This window comes from Oncorhynchus kisutch, unplaced genomic scaffold, assembly GCF_002021735.2.
Source record: "Oncorhynchus kisutch isolate 150728-3 unplaced genomic scaffold, Okis_V2 Okis07a-Okis12b_hom, whole genome shotgun sequence".
NCBI classification, from domain to species: Eukaryota; Metazoa; Chordata; class Actinopteri; order Salmoniformes; family Salmonidae; genus Oncorhynchus; species Oncorhynchus kisutch.
Window position 1 is genome coordinate 5518601 of NW_022261984.1, and position 15766 is coordinate 5534366.

Below are 15766 nucleotides of genomic sequence, written 5' to 3' on the forward strand. Positions count from 1 at the left end.
GCCCCACCAAGATTTACCTGTTAATTTCCCCACTGGATAGGAGTGAATGGATGCTTTCAGAGGTAAGGAGTCAACATGACTGTTTAAATCTGTTGTCAGTGTAGAATCACCTAATATCAAAGCAATTCACTTATTTCCTCAATCAAACCTGGTCTTCCTCTACTTCTCTTCTCTCTTATTCACTTTAATATATTTGTGGGTGTATTTGTTCTTACTGATTTTCATTGCTATAGAAACAATCCCTAACAATACTTAATGTCTGTTTTAATTGCATAACCTACCTAACCTTTGTAAAGCACTTTTCATGCATTTTGTTAATAGCACTATGCCATATAGTCAATTAACAAACATAGATTCCTTATTTAAAGAAAAGGTTTGCGGTATGATTATACTGTATAATATAAGGTAGATTAGGAGGGGGGGGGGGGTCATCCTACTGTATAATACACATATTTCAAGAGTTTTAAAATGTTAATTATAATATTTTAATTAACTTAAAATATATCTATGAGGGAATGAAGTAAAATAAACTTAATCTCAATGAACAGTTTTTATTTAAAAAGTCCTTCGATGATAAGTGGTGTACATTGTTGTTAGTATGATGATAAGTATATTAATCATAGGATATGATACATGGATTTTTCTACAATAAAATAATGCTGGGATTTTGAAATTAGATGTATAAAAAATGTCCTGTAGGTGATGAATCATTGGTTATGCATTTCTCTAAAGTCAAATAAGGCAGATATGTTTTTATGAAATCAGATGTGTTTACATTCTTTACATTTGACAAATCTCAGGCAAATAAACAAACAATGGAATAACGAACTTGTTGACGGAAATGAATATTTCAACATGCAACTAAAGTAGCCCTTAATGCAACTTCCTTTCATAAGATGAGGACTAAGATGTTCTCTGCTTACAAACATACAAAAGCCTTAAACAAGTATGTATGTATCTGTTTCAGAGGCTTTTTGTAAAGGTGTAAAACATAGCATTACATTTAGAATCACATCTGTATGGGGGTAAATCTAATGGACAATATTTACAATCACAGTATGTACAGTCTGCACTGATCTATGGACCCCTTTAGTCCATCACTGGGCTATTCCTTCAAAGACTGTATGAATGATATACAAGATCAAACTAAATCAAACTAAAAGATAATATACAATATCGAAGCTCAAACAAACAAAATGACCTTTCTTTCATAATTAGTTACACTTCCCTCTTGTAAATATATATCCTTGTTTCATCCCAATGAGCATAATCTTCATTTAATTTTAATCCAGCTGTTTATACAAATTATATGAATATATTTTTTCTAATGTTGAGATTTGTCTTCATACCCCAGTCCAAGTCAACTAGTAGTCAACAGTATGATTATAATCTCCACCCAGCACAGCCAGAAGAGGACTAGCCACCCCTCAGAGCCTGGTTCCTCTAGGTTTCTTACTAGGTTCCTGCCTTTCTAGGGAGTTTTTTCTAGCCACCGTGACTCTACGTCTGCATTGCTTGCTGTTTGGGCTTTTAGGCTGAGTTTGTGTATAATTATCTGCTGATGTAAAAGAGCTTTACAAATACATTTGATTTAATATAATATCATTTTTTAATTACATTTAAAAAATATATAATATTGGCGTTAGACTGACAAAATCAATAGGAGACCCCAGCAGGTAATTCAACCATAATAGTTTAGATAGCTGGCCGCTAAACTAACTTCGCAATCTTTGTTTTGCTGACATGGGCTAAATGACTGACTGTCAGTGACTTACATAACAAGAGAAAAGCTGCTGATATAAAACCACATTTCTAAATTGCACCTTGTTTTGTATTCTACTATTCTAACTGGTAACTTAGAACACTTAGAACCTGATGGGCAGGGATTCTGCTGTCCTAGTGACAGTAATAAGCTGCTTCCACCATTGGGATGACAGGACAAGTCCTTCAGCACGATTCATATGCTCATTTGGGGGTTTGGATCAGTTTTATATTCTGCTTTCAGCACCCATTATCCAGGAATAAATGTCCTTCTTGAAGGACCGTTCCAACCATTGTACTTAAAGCATTAACTGGTGTATGCATCTGCAACCAAGCTGTTTCTGACACTTACAATTCATTTATCCAATTTGACAGACTCCCACAAGCTTTCTGTCCACTTCAGGAAATGTGTCATGTCATCATTACTCTGGCATTTGATTAAATCTTGCATCAAGCTCTTTTTGAAATCATACACAGCCTCACTGTATCCAGCATTGACTGGAGCCATAGGGGGAGTCCCATGCCAGAGTCCTGGGATGTAGCAGCTGCTTGTGTCTGGATCATACTCCATCACATCAGTGAACTTGGTGATATTCTCCTTCTTCTCCATTCTGGCTGCTGCCTGGGTCATTTCATTCAACTGTTCCAACAACTTCTTCCGCTCTCTCATGTTGTTGTCATGAGCAGACATGTCTGACACATTCTGGTGCACAAAATGACATATCGGCTTCTTCCCCAATTCCTTCATCCTGAGGAAGGTATGAACAACAATCTGCAGAATGTCTTTCATCTCTGTGGAGTTCTCCATGGAGATGTTGATGATAGTGACATCACTGAGTCCTATCACCAGTGTGGCCAGTTCATTGTCATGTTCATAGCTATCATCAAGTTGAGCCAACTCTGGTGATTTCAACCCCTCTGTGTCAATGATCACATTTCAGCTCCTCCTTGAGTTCTTTGTTGACTTTAATCAGCAGCATGAAGGCCCCTCTGGTGCATCTTCCACTGCTGACAGCAAACTGGACCCCAAACATGGTGTTGAGGAGAGTGGACTTCCCAGTGCTTTGGACCCCTAAAACTGAGACAACCAGGATCTTACTGTTAGAGTCCACAAGAGTATGAAGCTGAGTCAGAACAGCTGAAATCCATTTCAGAGGGATATTTGATGCATCTCCATCCACAAGCTCAATGGGGAAACCATCCAACAGCATCTGAGCACACAATCCAGGGAGATGCTCCATCTGTTTCTTTTGAGGACTGTCTTCAGGGAGGAAGCAGGCAGCTTCATATAACTGGCCCAACTCACGCAGGAAGTGTTCAAGACCCAAGGAACAGTCAGATAATTGCTTATCCAAATCTTTAATGTCGTCTTTTTTCTCCGGAGAATGTTGGCAAAGATCTTTGTACCGGTCCCTCAAAGCAGACAGGTTCTGACGTGACAGATTGTCCAGATTTATCCGCATCCATTTGAGGAAATAGGAACGCTCAGGTCCTGATCTTGACATTCCTAAAATGAACCTTTTCATTGCATCTGACATGTCACATTTATACTGTTTCTCTCTCAGCTCTTCCTCCTTTGTATTCAGAGAACTGTCTTGATCCCCTTGTTTTCTCAGTCTACACCTCTCTTTCTCCAACTGGGAAAGCTCTTTCCAGACTTGCCCTTGTAAGGGTAGCTGTTTGTCTTTGAATTTAATTGTGTCTTTGATGTTGCTGGTGATTTCATCTGCCATCTTCCTGGCACTCTGACACTCATCACTGTCTTCATCAACCAGAATCCCAAACTGATGAGCCACATCAGCCATGTTTTCAATTGTCAATCTGTTTTTACTTTTTTCAATGATGTCACCCACAGACGACTGCAGGGTTTTGACAAATTCTGCATCATTCTGCTTCTTCTTCACAATCACATTTGTGGGGTTGATACTGTAGTTTGTGATTATTTTCTTCAATGTGTCCACCCTGAATGTTTTATTCTGAGAGTTGACAACCAGAAATAACTCTGCTTTTGTGATTTTTCCTTCCAAAACCTTGAGATCTGCCTCAAAATCATCAATGAAAATGTAAACCGCAGCTGATGTTTGACACAGAAAGGAGAACTGTTTTTCAAAGGACCTGATGTCTCCTCTGAGATTGGCCACCACCACAGGCTTAGTGAAGATGTCTATGTTTCGGTTCCCACATGGAAGGTACCAGCTGATTTCAACCAGACCATCTGAGATTCTATGAGGGATGTCGCCACATTCCATATCATGATGAACAAATGTATCATGGTACTGCTGAGGGTTACTAAGCAACTTGTTCAAGATCTGAGACTTGGACACTCTAATCTCACCTAACCTAACAAAGGACACCATGGGAATATCAGAGAGTACAATTCTCTCCTCCACAAAAGCCTTTGTGGATGTTTGTGAAGACGATCTAAACTTCCTCACTATGTCCCTCAAGGCCCACAGCATCAAAGTGCTTTGTTTTGTGTCACAGTTGGGCAGCAGCAGAGGAACAGCAAACTGACACATGGACATTTTCTGGACCATCTCCTGCTGCAGGAAACCATCTGAACACAGAAACAGGGCAGTTATCAGGTCCAGTGGATTAATGACATCACTAGTATCAGAGTCAGTGTCCAGGTTGTCTACATCATAATAGGAAACCTCCTGGTCAGTGTCCAGGTTGTCTACATCACAATAGGAAACCTCCTGGTCAGAGGACATACATTTGACACTCCTGGCATTCACATTTGCCATCATTAATTTCTTCAGGAAGGCCCCTGGAAGTGACTGCATAGTGGTAAGAGGTTCATCTGATGTAGTATCAGCATTTATCTCAAGGACAGTACTTAACTTCAGCTTGTTTTCATAATGATCTTCCAGTCCAGTCTTTGACAACAGCTCCATCAGACAGGATCCTGTAGATAGAAATTAAAAAAGAGAGCCATGATTACAAATCCTCTTCAACGTGAAGCAGAAAACCACACTAACAGGTGTTTTACACTGTACTTTAGATGAAGTTAAAGCAAGCAGAGGCAGACCATCTCTGTGACACAGTGACTCACAGAAATGAAAGCGAACATGTGAATTCAGATACAGTTTGAGCTGTGAATCCATTGACCTCGTTAACTCCTAAGGGAGCTGTTGTGAGATCAGATATCGTATGGTAAGTTATGTTTGGTTACATGTGGAAGCAGCCATTTTACTGCAATTCAATGGAGAACATGTCAGCTAACTGTGTTTATTGTGATAGAGATACTGATATAGCTCTCTACATTACAGTATGGAATAAAGGTATAATAACATGTCCTGTTTCTAGATCTATATCAGTATCTCTATACATTACAACATGTCCTGTTTCTAGATCTATATCAGTATCTCTATACATTACAGCATGTCCTGTTTCTAGAACTATATCAGTATCTCTATACATTACAACATGTCCTGTTTCTAGATCTATATCAGTGATTACTTCCGGCGCCGACAGAGATGGCCGCCTCGCTTCGCGTTCCTAGGAAACTATGCAGTTTTTTGTTTTTTTACGTGTTATTTCTTACACTAGTACCCCAGGTCATCTTAGGTTTCATCACATACAGCCGAGAAGAACTACTGAATATAAGATCAGCGTCAACTCACCACCAGTACGACCAAGAATATGTTTTTCGCGATGCGGATCCTGTGTTCTGCCTTACAACCAGTGCCACGGGATGGTTCCCATGCAGCGACCCAAAAAAACGACTCAGAAAAAGAGGGAAACGAAGCGGTCTTCTGGTCAAACTCCGGAGACGGGCACATCGTGCACCACTCCCTAGCATTCTTCTTGCCAATGTCCAGTCTCTTGACAACAAGGTTGATGAAATCCGAGCAAGGGTAGCATTCCAGAGGGACATCAGAGACTGTAACGTTCTCTGCTTCACGGAAACGTGGCTCACTGGAGAGACGCAATCCGAAGCGGTGCAGCCAGCGGGTTTCTCCACGCATCGCGCGGACAGAAACAAACATATTTCTGGTAAGAAGAGGGGCGGGGGCGTATGCCTTATGGCCAACGTGACATGGTGTGATGAAAGAAACATACAGGAACTCAAATCCTTCTGTTCACCTGATTTAGAATTCCTCACAATCAAATGTAGACCGCATTATCTACCAAGAGAATTCTCTTCGATTATAATCACAGCCGTATATATCCCCCCCCAAGCAGACACATCGATGGCTCTGAACGAACTTTATTTAACTCTCTGCAAACTGGAAACGATTTATCCGGAGGCTGCATTCATTGTAGCTGGGGATTTTAACAAGACTAATCTGAAAACAAGACTCCCTAAATTTTATCAGCATATCGATTGCGCAACCAGGGGTGGAAAGACCCTGGATCATTGTTACTCTAACTTCCGCGACGCATATAAGGCCCTGCCCCGCCCCCCTTTCGGAAAAGCTGACCACGACTCCATTTTGTTGATCCCTGCCTACAGACAGAAACTAAAACAAGAAGCTCCCACGCTGAGGTCTGTCCAACGCTGGTCCGACCAAGCTGACTCCACACTCCAAGACTGCTTCCATCACGTGGACTGGGAGATGTTTCGTATTGCGTCAGCCAACAACATTGACGAATACGCTGATTCGGTGTGCGAGTTCATTAGAACGTGCGTTGAAGATGTCGTTCCCATAGCAACGATTAAAACATTCCCCAACCAGAAACCGTGGATTGATGGCAGCATTCGTGTGGAACTGAAGGCGCGAACCACTGCTTTTAATCAGGGCAAGGTGTCTGGTAACATGACTGAATACAAACAGTGCAGCTATTCCCTCCGCAAGGCTATAAAACAAGCTAAGCGCCAGTACAGAGACAAAGTAGAATCTCAATTCAACGGCTCAGACACAAGAGGCATGTGGCAGGGTCTACAGTCAATCACGGACTACAGGAAGAAACCCAGCCCAGTCACGGACCAGGATGTCTTGCTCCCAGGCAGACTAAACAACTTTTTTGCCCGCTTTGAGGACAATACAGTGCTGACACTGACACGGCCTGCAACGAAAACATGCGGTCTCTCCTTCACTGCAGCCGAAGTGAGTAAGACATTTAAACGTGTTAACCCTCGCAAGGCTGCAGGCCCAGACGGCATCCCCAGCCGCGCCCTCAGAGCATGCGCAGACCAGCTGGCCGGTGTGTTTACGGACATATTCAACCAATCCCTATACCAGTCTGCTGTTCCCACATGCTTCAAGAGGGCCACCATTGTTCCTGTTCCCAAGAAAGCTAAGGTAACTGAGCTAAACGACTACTGCCCCGTAGCACTCACATCCGTCATCATGAAGTGCTTTGAGAGACTAGTCAAGGACCATATCACCTCCACCCTACCTGACACCCTTGACCCACTCCAATTTGCTTACCGCCCAAATAGGTCCACAGACGATGCAATCTCAACCACACTGCACACTGCCCTAACCCATCTGGACAAGAGGAATACCTATGTGAGAATGCTGTTCATCGACTACAGCTCGGCATTCAACACCATAGTACCCTCCAAGCTCGTCATCAAGCTCGAGACCCTGGGTCTCGACCCCGCCCTGTGCAACTGGGTACTGGACTTCCTGACGGGCCGCCCCCAGGTGGTGAGGGTAGGCAACAACATCTCCTCCCCGCTGATCCTCAACACTGGGGCCCCACAAGGGTGCGTTCTGAGCCCTCTCCTGTACTCCCTGTTCACCCACGACTGCGTGGCCACGCACGCCTCCAACTCAATCATCAAGTTTGCGGACGACACAACAGTGGTAGGCTTGATTACCAACAACGACGAGACGGCCTACAGGGAGGAGGTGAGGGCCCTCGGAGTGTGGTGTCAGGAAAATAACCTCACACTCAACGTCAACAAAACTAAGGAGATGATTGTGGACTTCAGGAAACAGCAGAGGGAACACCCCCCCATCCACATCGATGGAACAGTAGTGGAGAGGGTAGCAAGTTAAGTTCCTCGGCATACACATCACAGACAAACTGAATTGGTCCACTCACACAGACAGCATCGTGAGGAAGGCGCAGCAGCGCCTCTTCAACCTCAGGAGGCTGAAGAAATTCGGCTTGTCACCAAAAGCACACAAACTTCTACAGATGCACAATCGAGAGCATCCTGGCGGGCTGTATCACCGCCTGGTATGGCAACTGCACCGCCCTCAACCGTAAGGCTCTCCAGAGGGTAGTGAGGTCTGCACAACGCATCACCGGGGGCAAACTACCTGCCCTCCAGGACACCTACACCACCCGATGCTACAGGAAGGCCATAAAGATCATCAAGGACATCAACCACCCGAGCCACTGCCTGTTCACCCCGCTGTCATCCAGAAGGCGAGGTCAGTACAGGTGCATCAAAGCTGGGACCGAGAGACTGAAAAACAGCTTCTATCTCAAGGCCATCAGACTGTTAAACAGCCACCACTAACATTGAGTGGCTGCTGCCAACACACTGTCAATGCCACTGACTCTACTCCAGCCACTTTAATCATGGGAATTGATGGGAAATGTAAATATATCACTAGCCACTTTAAACAATGCTACCTTATATAATGTTACTTACCCTACATTATTCATCTCATATGCATACGTAGATACTGTACTCTATATCATCGACTGCATCCTTATGTAATACATGTATCACTAGCCACTTTAACTATGCCACTTGGTTTACATACTCATCTCATATGTATATACTGTACTCGATATCATCTACTGTATCTTGCCTATGCTGCTCTGTACCATCACTCATTCATATATCCTTATGTACATATTCTTTATCCCCTTACATTGTGTATAAGACAGTAGTTTTTTTTGGAATTGTTAGTTAGATTACTTGTTCGTTATTACTGCATTGTCGGAACTAGAAGCACAAGCATTTCGCTACACTCGCATTAACATCTGCTAACCATGTGTATGTGACAAATAAATTTGATTTGATTTGATTTCTATACATTACAACATGTCCTGTTTTAGAACTATATCAGTATCTATATACATTACAACATGTCCTGTTTCTAGAACTATATCAGTATCTCTACATTACAGTATGGAATAAAGGTATAATAACATGTCCTGTTTCTAGATCTATATCAGTATCTCTACATTACAGCATGTCCTGTTTCTAGATCTATATCAGTATCTCTACATTACAGCATGTCCTGTTTCTAGATCTATATCAGTATCTCTATACATTACAACATGGAATAAAGGTATTACAACATGTCCTGTTTCTAGAACTATATCAGTATCTCTACACATTACAACATGTCCTGTTTCTAGAACTATATCAGTATCTCTATACATTACAACATGTCCTGTTTCTAGAACTATATCAGTATCTACATTACAGCATGTCCTGTTTCTAGAACTATATCAGTATCTCTATACATTACAACATGTCCTGTTTCTAGATCTATATCAGTATCTCTATACATTACAACATGTCCTGTTTCTAGATCTATATCAGTATCTCTATACATTACAGCATGTCCTGTTTCTAGATCTATATCAGTATCTCTATACATTACAACATGTCCTGTTTCTAGATCTATATCAGTATCTCTATACATTACAACATGTCCTGTTTCTAGATCTATATCAGTATCTCTATACATTACATGTCCTGTTTCTAGATCTATATCAGTATCTCTATACATTACAGTATGGAATAAAGGTATAATAACATGTCCTGTTTCTAGAACTATATCAGTATCTCTATACATTACAACATGTCCTGTTTCTAGATCTATATCAGTATCTATACATTACAGTATGGAATAAAGGTATAATAACATGTCCTGTTTCTAGAACTATATCAGTATCTCTATACATTACAACATGTCCTGTTTCTAGATCTATATCAGTAGCTCTATACATTACATGTCCTGTTTCTAGATCTATATCAGTATCTCTATACATTACATGTCCTGTTTCTAGATCTATATCAGTATCTCTATACATTACATGTCCTGTTTCTAGATCTATATCAGTATCTCTATACATTACATGTCCTGTTTCTAGATCTATATCAGTATCTCTATACATTACAACATGTCCTGTTTCTAGATCTATATCAGTATCTCTATACATTACAGCATGTCCTGTTTCTAGATCTATATCAGTATCTCTATACATTACAGCATGTCCTGTTTCTAGATCTATATCAGTATCTCTATACATTACAACATGTCCTGTTTCTAGATCTATATCAGTATCTCTATACATTACAGCATGTCCTGTTTCTAGATCTATATCAGTATCTCTATACATTACAGTATGGAATAAAGGTATAATAACATGTCCTGTTTCTAGAACTATATCAGTATCTCTATACATTACAACATGTCCTGTTTCTAGATCTATATCAGTATCTCTATACATTACAACATGTCCTGTTTCTAGATCTATATCAGTATCTCTATACATTACAGCATGTCCTGTTTCTAGATCTATATCAGTATCTCTATACATTACATGTCCTGTTTCTAGATCTATATCAGTATCTCTATACATTACAACATGTCCTGTTTCTAGATCTATATCAGTATCTCTATACATTACAGCATGTCCTGTTTCTAGATCTATATCTCTATACATTACAGCATGTCCTGTTTCTAGATCTATATCAGTATCTCTATACATTACAACATGTCCTGTTTCTAGAACTATATCAGTATCTCTCTACATTACAACATGTCCTGTTTCTAGAACTAAACCAGTATCTCTATACATTACAGCATGTCCTGTTTCTAGATCTATATCAGTATCTCTATACATTACAACATGTCCTGTTTCTAGAACTATCAGTATCTCTACACATTACAGCATGTCCTGTTTCTAGATCTATATCAGTATCTCTCTACATTAGATGTCCTCTCATGTCTCTACATTACATGTCCTCTCATGTTATACTACCTGCATACTGAGAATCTGTTAAACATTGATTCTAGCAGCCAATGAAAATATACTGGAACTCATCACGGTTCTGGTTCCTTCGTCAACACTGACCGCTAGCTCTGGGCCACTCAATTCTGCAGCAACGCTGATACTGCTTCTCTTTTAGTCCCTCAAGATCAGGGCCCATGATCCTCTGCTCTACGATGTTACATTTGACTGATTCTGAGATTATGGAGCTACATGACTTCCTGCTGTACTGCTTTATGATCATGATGATGTCAGCCCCGAGGTCCAGTAGCTATGCTACATCGGTAGAGTATCCTTCTATATCAAGATGACAGTTCATCCTGCCTCAGAAAAGCCCCCCAGTGGTGCATCTATTGGTCACTAAATCCGGAGACCGAGGACCATGAAAAAATGGCTAGCTGGAGCTGAAAATATTTGCCATGGGTCCTCTACACCATCGCGAGCATCCTGACCAGTTGCATCACCGCCTGGTATGGCAATTGCTCGGCCTCTGACTCCAAGGTGCTAGAGGGTATTGCGTACAGCCCAGTATATTACTGGGGCCAAGATTCCTGCCATCCAGGACCTATATACTAGGTGGTGTCAGAGGAAGGCCCAAAAATGTGTCAAAGACTCCAGTCACCCAGATCATAGACTGTTCTTGCTTCTACTTTTTATTTATTTATTTATTTCACCTTTATTTAACCAGGTAGGCTAGTTGAGAACACCTTTATTTAACCAGGTAGGCTAGTTGAGAACAAGTTCTCATTTGCAACTGCGACCTGGCCAAGATAAAGCATAGCAGTGTGAGCATACAACAAAGAGTTACACATGGAGTAAACAATTAACAAGTCAATAACACAGTAGAAAACAAAGGGGGGGTCTATATACAATGTGTGCAAAAGGCATGAGGAGGTAGGCAAATAATTACAATTTTGCAGATTAACACTGGAGTGATAAAAGATCAGATGGTCATGTACAGGTAGAGATATTGGTGTGCAGAAGAGCAGAAAAGTAAATAAATAAAAACAGTATGGGGATGAGGTAGGTGAAAAGGGTGGGCTATTTACCAATAGACTATCTACAGCTGCAGCGATCGGTTAGCTGCTCAGATAGCTGATGTTTGAAGTTGGTGAGGGAGATAAAAGTCTCCAACTTCAGCGATTTTTGCAATTCGTTCCAGTCACAGGCAGCAGAGTACTGGAACGAAAGGCGGCCAAATGAGGTGTTGGCTTTAGGGATGATCAGTGAGATACACCTGCTGGAGCGCGTGCTACGGATGGGTGTTGCCATCGTGACCAGTGAGCTGAGATAAGGCGGAGCTTTACCTAGCTTAGACTTGTAGATGACCTGGAGCCAGTGGGTCTGGCGACGAATATGTAGCGAGGGCCAGCCGACTAGAGCATACAAGTCGCAGTGGTGGGTGGTATAAGGTGCTTTAGTGACAAAACGGATGGCACTGTGATAGACTGCATCCAGTTTGCTGAGTAGAGTGTTGGAAGCCATTTTGTAGATGACATCGCCGAAGTCGAGGATCGGTAGGATAGTCAGTTTTACTAGGGTAAGCTTGGCGGCTTGAGTGAAGGAGGCTTTGTTGCGGAATAGAAAGCCGACTCTTGATTTGATTTTCGATTGGAGATGTTTGATATGAGTCTGGAAGGAGAGTTTGCAGAGAGAGTTCTACCGCACGGCAAGCGGTACCGGAGCGCCATGTCTAGGTCCTAAAAGCTCCTTAACAGCTTCTACCCCCAAGCCATAAGACTGCTTAACAATTAATCAAATGGCCACCAGGACTAGTTGCATTGACCCGCCCCCCCCCCCCCATCCTCCACCTTTGTTTTTACACTGCAGCTACTCGCTGTTTATTATCCATGTATAGAAACTTTACACCTACAAATGACCTCTACTAATATGTACCCCCACACATTGACTCGGTACCGGTGCCCCCTGTATATAGCCTCATTGTTATTTTAGTGTATTACTTTTTGTGATTTTTTTATTTTAATTAGTAAATATATTTTTTAAATATTTTAACTATTTTCTTAAAACTGCATTGTTGGTTAAGGGCTTGTAAGTAAGCATTTCACGATATACGGCGCATGTGACAAATAACAATTGATTTGGTCTGAGTGGTTGGCTGTGAATACCCTCCCCAGCTATTAACTGATGCCATAGGTTCTGCTGACTACAGTGATGTCTGGTTAAAACATGTTGAGGACCATCACTATACACTTTGTCTCCACCACACACACAGCTGCAATTGTCGTAAAGTAAAGCAACATATGGCATGCTGTTCTAACAATGGCTGCTATAATATATCATGCAATCACATCACACAGCAGGAATATATACATGGCAGAGAGAAATAGAAGGCTTCAGATGTATGTCCTTCTCTCAGACCTGACTACAGATCTTATCTGAGCAGACACTGTTACTAGGCCGTAAATCAAAGTGCACAAGCACCAGATAGGATTTGGGCTGCTTCCTACCGTTCTACGACAGCTGCCCGGGGACTGACACTCTTGTTGTCCATTTGGGGTAAAATGACAGGAGAGCAGCTCGGAACTGCTGAAACTGGATTTTAAAGTCTCTGAAACTCTGAAAGACTCCAAAAAGCGGTCGGTTATTTCAGGCCCTGTGTATTTGCTCAGCAGCAACAGCAGAAGATTCAGCAGGCTACTGGCATTACACATCTGGCTAAAAGACTACTGTAGACCTGTTGGCATAACTTTTATAGGTAACTTCAACACCTTTTGGAAACAGAAGATGTCCATCAAAATCATCTTAGTGCCTGGGCCCTGTCCTCGTAATTCAAGAGCGTGTTGAGACAATGACTTATCAGTGACCCAAGCCCTGCTCAGATAACCCCTACCATTGTGTCGCTGAGCTGTCAATGCTGCTGTAAATATACATTTTCCCAGGGATGTTGTCAATTGTAATGTAAGTAACTTAATTTTATCCTACAGCTACTGTCAGCAGTCATCATGTGCCTATGAACCTGACTTATAGGGGTAGTAGGTTGGTGGTCTGTTGATATCACTCTGGTTGTGTTGGGGATGTGCTTTGGCAAAGAAGATGGGGTTATATCCTGCCGTGTACACAGTGTCTTCCGACCCCCCCGTCTCAGTCTCTAGGATCTATGCTGCAGTAGTCTATATGCCGGGGGGCCAGGGTCAGTTTGTTATATCTGGTGTTATTATCCAGTGTCCTGTGTGAATTTAAGTATGCTATTTCTAATTCTCTCCCATCCTCCGTCCCCTCCCAGAGGACCTGAGCGCTAGGACCATGCCTCGGGACTACCTGTCCTGATGACTCCTTGCTGTCCCCAGTCCACCTGGTCGTGCTGCTGCACCAGTTTCAACTCTTCTGCCTGTGGCTATGGAACACTGACCTGTTCACTGAACGTGCCACCGAGTCCCAGACCTGCTGTTTTCAACTCTCTACCATACCTGCTATTTCAATATCTAAATGCCAAGTGACATTTACTCCTGATGTACTTACCTGTTGCACTCTCTACAACCACTGTAATTATTATTTGACCCTGCTGGTCATCTATGAACATTTGAACATGTTGGAGAAAGATCTGGCCTTAATGGCCATGTACTCTTATAATCTCCACCCAGCACAGCAAGAAGAGGACTGGCCACCCCTCAGAGCCTGGTTCCTTTCTAGGGAGTTTTTCCTAGCCACAATGCTTCTACACCTGCATTGCTTGCTGTTTGGGGTTTTAGGCTGGGTTTCTGTACAGCACTTTGTGATATCGGCTGATGTAAAAAGGGCTTTATAAATACATTTGATTGATGTCTTCTCCCAGTAAAGCAATAAAAAACGATCAAGCAACTCAGAAAGGTGCTAAAAATAGCCACATTAACATATGTAGCCTAAGAAACAAGGTTAATTATATAGATAACTTGCTAGAAACCGAAAGCATTCATATACTGGCAGTGGCGGACTCACTAAACGCAAATACTGTGTTTGTAAATGATGTCTGAGCGTTGGAGGGTGCCCCTGATTGACCGTAAAAAAAAAAAAAAAGAATCGTGACGCCTGGTTTGCTTAATATAAGTAATTTGATATATAGTATTTACTTGCACTTTTACTCAAGTATGACAAGTACAGTGGTGGAAAAAAAACCAGATACTTTTACCCAAGTAGTATTTTACAGGGTGACGTTCACTTTTACTTGAGTCATTTTCTATTAAGTATCTTTACTTTTACTCAAGTATGAAATCTGAGTCCTCTGAAACTCACTTAGATAATTCCTTTGATGATACAGTGGTAGCAATATATGGTTATAACATCTACATGGTGTTGCTATTTACACTGATTGTACAAAACATTAAGAACACCGTCCTAATATTGAGTTGCACCCACTTTTTCCCTCAGAACAGCCTCAATTTATTGGGTGACAGACTCTATAAGGTGTAGAAAGAGTTCCAGAGTGATGCTGGCCCAGGATGACTCCAATGCTTCCCACAGTTGTGTCAAGTTGGCTGGTAGTGGATCTCTACTCTGAATAGTTCATTCCATCTCATATGATTGAGATCTGGTTGCTGGGCAGGCTACTGCAGTAAGCTGAATTCACTGTCATGTTCGTGGAAAGATTCCTGGACAATCCTAGCCTTGTGACATGGGGCATAATCCTGCTGAACAAATCCATTAGCAGATGGATACACTGCTGCCATGAAGGGATGAACCTGAGCGACAATGATGTCCAGATATCTTGTGGCATTCAAACATTCCTCTAATGGCAATACACTCTGTAAAGTGCCTTCGGAAAGTATTCATACCCCTTGACTTTTTCCACATTTTGATAAACCCAAAACAATGCAAGAAAGGCTTCGGGACAAGTCTCGGAATGTCCTTGAGTGGCCCAGCCAGAGCCCGGACTAAAAACACAGCCCTCACCATCACACCACCACCACCACCACCCTGTAATGGTAACACGTGGCATGATGTGTCGTCGGCCACCGTTGTGTCGTCGGCAAACTTAATGATGGTGTTGGAGTCGTGCTTGGCCGCGCATTCTTGTGTGAACAGGGATTAAAGGATGGGACTGAGCATGCACCCCTGAGGGGCCCCTGTCTTGAGGATCAGTGTAGCA

At 42.0% G+C, this 15766-nt stretch overlaps 1 protein-coding gene across 1 annotated transcript; it reads right to left on the reverse strand.

The window, feature by feature from the left end:
• Positions 1–2684: 2684 nt before the first annotated feature.
• LOC116360065 (up-regulator of cell proliferation-like) lies at positions 2685–4547 on the reverse strand. The gene has a single exon (XM_031814573.1). The coding sequence runs from the start codon at positions 4545–4547 to the stop codon at positions 2685–2687; it is 1863 nt and encodes a 620-aa protein (XP_031670433.1).
• Positions 4548–15766: the final 11219 nt, after the last annotated feature.